This window comes from Centroberyx gerrardi, chromosome 22 (assembly GCF_048128805.1).
Source record: "Centroberyx gerrardi isolate f3 chromosome 22, fCenGer3.hap1.cur.20231027, whole genome shotgun sequence".
Classification (NCBI taxonomy): domain Eukaryota; kingdom Metazoa; phylum Chordata; class Actinopteri; order Beryciformes; family Berycidae; genus Centroberyx; species Centroberyx gerrardi.
The window spans coordinates 1,684,286-1,690,549 of record NC_136018.1 but is presented as its reverse complement, the minus strand read 5'-3'; the positions used below and the strand labels follow the sequence as shown (position 1 = coordinate 1,690,549).

The 6,264-nt window shown below is 52.2% G+C and overlaps 1 protein-coding gene across 1 annotated transcript in view; it reads right to left on the bottom strand.

The window, feature by feature from the left end:
- Nucleotides 1–536: 536 nt before the first annotated feature.
- The window catches only part of unm_hu7910 (un-named hu7910), a 17,703-nt gene continuing 11,975 nt past the window's right edge, over nt 537–6,264 (bottom strand). Inside the window, exons 15-22 of the mRNA XM_078291504.1 lie at nt 5,928–6,064; nt 5,712–5,810; nt 5,339–5,428; nt 4,947–5,084; nt 4,165–4,300; nt 3,942–4,033; nt 3,137–3,270; nt 537–687 (exon numbers count right to left, since the gene is read on the bottom strand). Coding sequence (XP_078147630.1) covers nt 537–687; nt 3,137–3,270; nt 3,942–4,033; nt 4,165–4,300; nt 4,947–5,084; nt 5,339–5,428; nt 5,712–5,810; nt 5,928–6,064 — 977 coding nt within the window. The remainder of the gene's footprint in view (nt 688–3,136; nt 3,271–3,941; nt 4,034–4,164; nt 4,301–4,946; nt 5,085–5,338; nt 5,429–5,711; nt 5,811–5,927; nt 6,065–6,264) is intronic.

Sequence of the window (6,264 nt, the reverse complement as noted above, 5' to 3'; positions counted from 1 at the left end):
TCTTCAGTGAGTCTCTCTGGGGAAGGTTTCTAGTTTGGAGAAAGGTCGGTCGGCCACTCAGTAGTATTACCCAGGAAAAACACACACTCTCCGTCTGTCTGATGGAGCGGTCCTGCCACAGCTCAGCAGTCTCTCACCGGAAAACTCAGGCAGGCGGTCGGGAGTTTTAGTAGTTTACCCACAGAAAAAAAAACAAAAAAAACAGTCGATCAGTCAAGTGAGTCGGTCAAATTTGCTTTGTGATTCTTCCCAGATTCTGTTTAGAAGTCTTTCAGTGGAAAACACAATCAGTCAGTGAATATTTTGAGCAGTTTAAAAGTCGATCAGTCAGTCGATCAGTCAGTCTGCTAGCTACTGACAGACCGCACATCTGTCCAGACGTCCTCACTGGACTGTCTGCTGGTCCGAGGCGGCGTGTACCCAGCAGTCCCTCTGTCTGTCTGTCCGTCTGTCTGTTGACTGGCGGTCGGTCCGTCGGTCTGTGGTCTATATGGGGGACAGGGTCTGTGGTCTATATGGGGGACAGGGTCTGTGGTCTATATGGGGGACAGGGTCTGGCGCTGGTGGGCCGTCAGCTCCGGGTGCCAGACGTCCACGATGAAGATGAGGCGGTAGCTGTCGGCGTCCTGCCAGACCTCGTGCTCGAAGGAGTCGTCGAAGATCAGGACTTTGCCCTCCTCCCACTCCCTGAGGAGCAGAACAGGAGGAGGAGGAAGGAGAGGTTAGGAAGACGTACGAGTGGAAATACAGAGGAGAGGAAGGAGAGGAGAGGAGGAGCAGGGGAGAGGAGGGAGAGGAGAGGAGGAGCAGAGGAGAGGAAGGAGAGGAGAGGAGGAGCAGGGGAGAGGAGAGGAGGAGGAAGAGGAGGAGAGGAGAGGAGGAGCAGAGGAGAGGAAGGAGAGGAGAGGAGGGAGAGGAGAGGAGGAGCAGAGGAGAGGAGGGAGAGGAGAGGAGAGGAGGGAGAAGAGAGGAGAGGAGGAGCAGAGGAGAGGAGAGGAAGGAGAGGAGGAAGTAGTCAACAGATATCTGGTCTATCTTAGCAGATGCTGGCTGCTTGGATAATCCTCCCACTGACTCTGGTGATTTTTGGCCGGCTCCCTCTCCTTCGTGTTCCCTCTTTCTTAAAGATTCTTTTGGGCTTCTGGGAATTGCCTTTATTAGATAGTGGGAAGTGGAGAGAAACGGGAAAGATTGGGAGAGAGGGGGATGACGTGCGACAAAGGTCCTGGGCCGGATTCGAACCCAGGACGTTGCGGGCCCATGTGTTCCCTCTTTCAAAATCTGTCCAGCTAGCAGCAGAGTGCCAGCAAGTTTATGATGGAAAACTAGTGCAAATGTTATGCTAGTTTTCCTCCTGACACTGTTTAGGGAGGGAGCTGTCACCGCGTCATGGGCTCAGCCCCGCCCACCACAATAGTGATTGGTTGCTTGATAATCAAACAACACCAACTGTGTTTTTGCACTCTGAGCTCAGAACTGGGTTCTGTCAGACTGTTGGAGCGGTCTGGATAAGCAAGACTAACAAACAGCAGAACTTCCCTTTCATCAGAGGAGGAGGGGAGAGGAGAGGAGGAGGAGGGGAGAGGAGGAGGAGGGGAGAGGAAGAGGAGGAGGGGAGAGGAGAGGAGGAGGAGGGGAGAGGAGAGGAGGAGGAGGGGAGAGGAGGAGGAGGGGAGAGGAAGAGGAGGAGGGGAGAGGAGAGGAGGAGGAGGGGAGAGGAGAGGAAGAGGAGGAGGGGAGAGGAGAGGAGGAGGGGAGAGGAAAGGAGAGGAAGAGGAGGAGGGGAGAGGAGAGGAGGAGGAGGAGGGGAGAGGAGAGGAGGAGGAGGGGAGAGGAGGAGGAGGGGAGAGGAAGAGGAGGAGGGGAGAGGAGAGGAGGAGGAGGGGAGAGGAGAGGAAGAGGAGGAGGGGAGAGGAGAGGAGGAGGGGAGAGGAAAGGAGAGGAAGAGGAGGAGGGGAGAGGAGAGGAGGAGGAGGAGGGGAGAGGAGAGGAGGAGGAGGGGAGAGGAGGAGGAGGGGAGAGGAAGAGGAGGAGGGGAGAGGAAAGGAGAGGAAGAAGAGGAGGGGAGAGGAGAGGAGAGGAAGAGGAGGAGGGGAGAGGAGAGGAGGAGGAGGGGAGAGGAGAGGAAGAGGAGGAGGGGAGAGGAGAGGAGGGGAGAGGAAAGGAGAGGAAGAGGAGGAGGGGAGAGGAGAGGAGGAGGAGGAGGAGGAGGGGAGAGGAGGAGGAGGGGAGAGGAGGAGGAGGGGAGAGGAAGAGGAGGAGGGGAGAGGAAAGGAGAGGAAGAGGAGGAGGGGAGAGGAGAGGAGGAGGAGGAGGGGAGAGGAGAGGAAGAGGAGGAGGAGGGGAGAGGAGGAGGGGAGAGGAGAGGAGGAGGAGGGGAGAGGAGGAGGAGGGGAGAGGAAGAGGAGGAGGGGAGAGGAAAGGAGAGGAAGAGGAGGAGGGGAGAGGAGAGGAGGAGGAGGAGGAGGAGGGGAGACGAGGAGGGGAGAGGAGAGGAAGAGGAGGAGGAGGAAGAGGAGGAGGATGAGGAGGGGAGAGGAGAGGAGAAGGAAGAGGAGAGGAAGAGGAGGAGGGGGAGGAGGAGGAGGGGAGAGGAGAGGAGAAGGAAGAGGAGAGGGAGAGGAGGAGGAGGAGGAGGAGGAGGAGGAGGGGAGAGGAGAGGAGGAGGAGGGGAGAGGAGGAGGGGAGAGGAGAAGAAGAGGAGAGGAAGAGGAGGAAGAGGAGGAGGATAGGAGAGGAGGAGGAGGAAGAGGAGGAGGGGAGGGGAGAGGAAGAGGAAGAGGAGGAGGAGGGGAGAGGAGGAGGGGAGAGGAGAGGAAGAGGAGGAGGAGGAAGAGGAGGAGGATGAGGAGGGGAGAGGAGAGGAGAAGGAAGAGGAGAGGAAGAGGAGGAGGGGGAGGAGGAGGAGGGGAGAGGAGAGGAGAAGGAAGAGGAGAGGAAGAGGAGGAGGGGGAGGAGGAGGAGGGGAGAGGAGAGGAGAAGGAAGAGGAGAGGGAGAGGAGGAGGAGGAGGAGGAGGAGGGGAGAGGAAAGGAGGAGGAGAAGGAGGAGGAGGAGGAAGAGGAGGAGGGGAGAGGAGGAGGAAGAGGAGGAGGGGAGAGGAGGAGGAAGAGGAGAGGAGGAGGAGTGACCAGCACCTGGTCTGGTTGGTGCAGCGGATCCTGCAGCCCTGCCTCGGGACGACCAGACCCAGGTGCATCCTCAGCCTGCAGTTGGTCGGTCCGGTGTGAGGCCACACATGAGTACCAGGGTGCATGACAGAGAACTTGATCTGCACACACACACACACACACACACACACAAAATACAATACACACACACACACACACACACACACACACACACACACAAAAAAGGGAAACATAAGCAGATTAGAAGCAACCAACTGCTCACACAGATTTTACAAGACGACTCAAAACTTTCTGTCTTCTAAAGCCCATGAGTTTTTCCTTCTTCCAGTGTGTGAGTGTATATACAGTATGTGTATTGTGTATATGTGTATTTGTACAATTTGTACTATTTTCCTTGTTTAAGTTTTGTTTTTATGTGAAGCACATTGAGTTTCCCTGTGTAGGAAATGTGCTATATAAATAACATTTTACTTACTTACAGATTATCACTTATACAAACATCAAATTTGTACAAAACTGACACCTACTGCTACTAAAGAACCACATTACCGGCTACTATTAAAACTATTAAGTCATTTTAAGACCTTTACTTTCAAAACAGTTCTGGTTTTAAGTATAATAACCCATCTGCTGTTTGTAAATGTGCACTAATACATTGCAGGTCCAATTTTTGTGAATATTTTGCAATGAAATCCTGAAAATCCTCATATTGACACATCTTACAGCAGATATAGCTTTAGTACCTGTCCAGAAATATGTGTGTGTGTGTGTGTGTGTGTGTGTGTGTGTGTATAGGTGTGTGTGTGTGTACCTGTCCTCTCTTGCAGCCGGTAGCTTCAGGATATCTCTCCAGGATTGAGCAGGTCTTGGGGACGCTGCGACAGGCATCTCCAGCCTTCCTCCCTTCACACACACACACACACACACACACGCACACACACACACACACACAGTCAAACAGTAACCCAATAATCCATGCTCAAGAGCAACATCTCTCTCAATGTGTGTGTGTGTGTGTGTGTGTGTGTGTGCACCTTGCTGCCACAGTGTGTATTGGCCCCACTCTCCCTTCTCTCTGAGGTTTTCCTCCTCTGGTACAAACAGTCCGGTCTTCTGGTCCATCACAGCCAGAGCCTCCTCCCTGATCGACTTCCAGTTACGCTCCAGGGCCTGCACACACACACACACACACACACACACACACACACACACACACACACACACACACACACTCACTGATTAGCCTAAGGCGGGGCGCTGCATCATCTATATATCATCATCAGTAACACCGCTGATTGGAGTTTGACAAACTTTTGGAAAGTGCTGCATTTTCAAAATAACTCTGAATGGCCAAAGGTGACTGGTGCTGAACAGATTAGTCGATTAATCAACAGAAAATTCATTAAAACTAGACACTGTGATAAAACTAAAACTAAAACTGAAAATTTAAAACTAAAATTACTAAAAATATAGGTGAAGTGTTTTAGGTTTCGTCTTTTTTATTATGTGCAGCGTAAAAAAAGAGAATTCATTTTGGGCAGAGAATTTTAGTTTAGCGCCATCTAGCTCTAGATGGCGCTGTCCTGTAGTCCGACTGGTTCAGCTCCCATGAGCCTCTGCTGCTGTCGGAGGAAGTGGAAACGGATTGAAATGACTGTTAAACAAGTGATGGGCATTAATGGAATATAAGAAGGAATAAAGAAAGAATAAAGAAGAAGAAGAAAGAATACATTTTACAAAGTAACAACGACCTGAGTGAACCACCGTGCACACACACACACACACACACACTCACACACACACACACACACCCTACCTTGACCAAATCGGTGTATCCAGTCTCTTTAGCGCTCCACCAGGGCTGAGCCTTCAGTCCATCCACGTTATATAGAGATCTCTGCCACACTGAGGCAAAATGGCCGCGCTTGTGACCCAACTCATACCAGAGGTAGGCCTGCAGAGAGAGAGATCACCTGTCAATCAAACAGTGTGGGCGGAGCTTGGATTTCCTGTTGATGCAGTTTGAGTTCTTCTGCTTCTGTTTATTCCAAACAAACCAGAAACATAAAACGCATCACTTCCTGTGTGGCGGAGGAAAGAGCGACCAGACACCGGCTGTTTAGAAAGAGAATGAAGAAATAAATAAATAAATAAAGAAAGACAGAAAGAAAGAAAGAAAGAAAGAAGGAAAGAATTTCTGTGACTCACGCTGTCGTCTCCCACCCTCTGCAGGGCGTCCCCCAGGTGGAAATAAAAACGTCCATCGTCCGTCCCAGGTTCACCTGACTCCAAACCCTCCTGAGAGAGAGAGAGAGAGAGAGCGAGAGAGAGAGAGAGAGACAGAGAGGGAGAGAGAGAGAGAGAGAGAGAGAGACAGAGAGGGAGAGAGAGAGAGAGAGAGAGAGAGAGAGAGAGAGAGAGAGAGACAGACAGACAGACAGACAGACAGAGAGAGAGAGACAGAGAGGTTACACATTTACTTGTGTGTGTTGTGTGTGTGTGTGTGTGTGTGTCTCTGTGTGTGTGTGTGTGTGTGTCTGTCTGTGTGTGTGTGTGTGTGTGTGTGTGTGTGTGTGTGTACCTTCAGGTAGGGGATGCTCTCTGCGATCTTGTTCTCCGACTTGAGGATGAAGCCGTAGTGAACTTTAGCGAAGCCGTCGCCGGGGGCAACCGCCAGAACCTGGGGGGGGCGGGGCGAAGGAGGTGGATTACCATTCATGCCATTGAAGTGAATTGAATTGATTTGAAATAAACTGTTAACACACACACACACACACACACACACACACACACACACCTCTAGGTAGACCCTCTTGGCGCCCTTGTTGTCTCCCAGCAGCAGGTGAGCGACTCCCAGATCGTTCTTCAGACCGACGTCTTCTGGAAAAAACTCAACCAACTTCTCCAGAGTCGCCAGAGAGCCTCGCATCCGACCTGAGGGGGGGGGGGGGGGAGAGAGAGAGAGGGGGGGGGGGGGGGGGAGAGAGGGAGGGAGAGAGAAAGAGAGGGAGAGAGAGAGAGAGAGAGAGGGAGAGAGAGGGAGAGAGGAGGGGGGGTGGTAGAGATGGTTACAAATAAAGCTCAGGTTTTTTCTTCCATAGGAACATTCTTGGCTGCCAGACCAGCAGATCCTG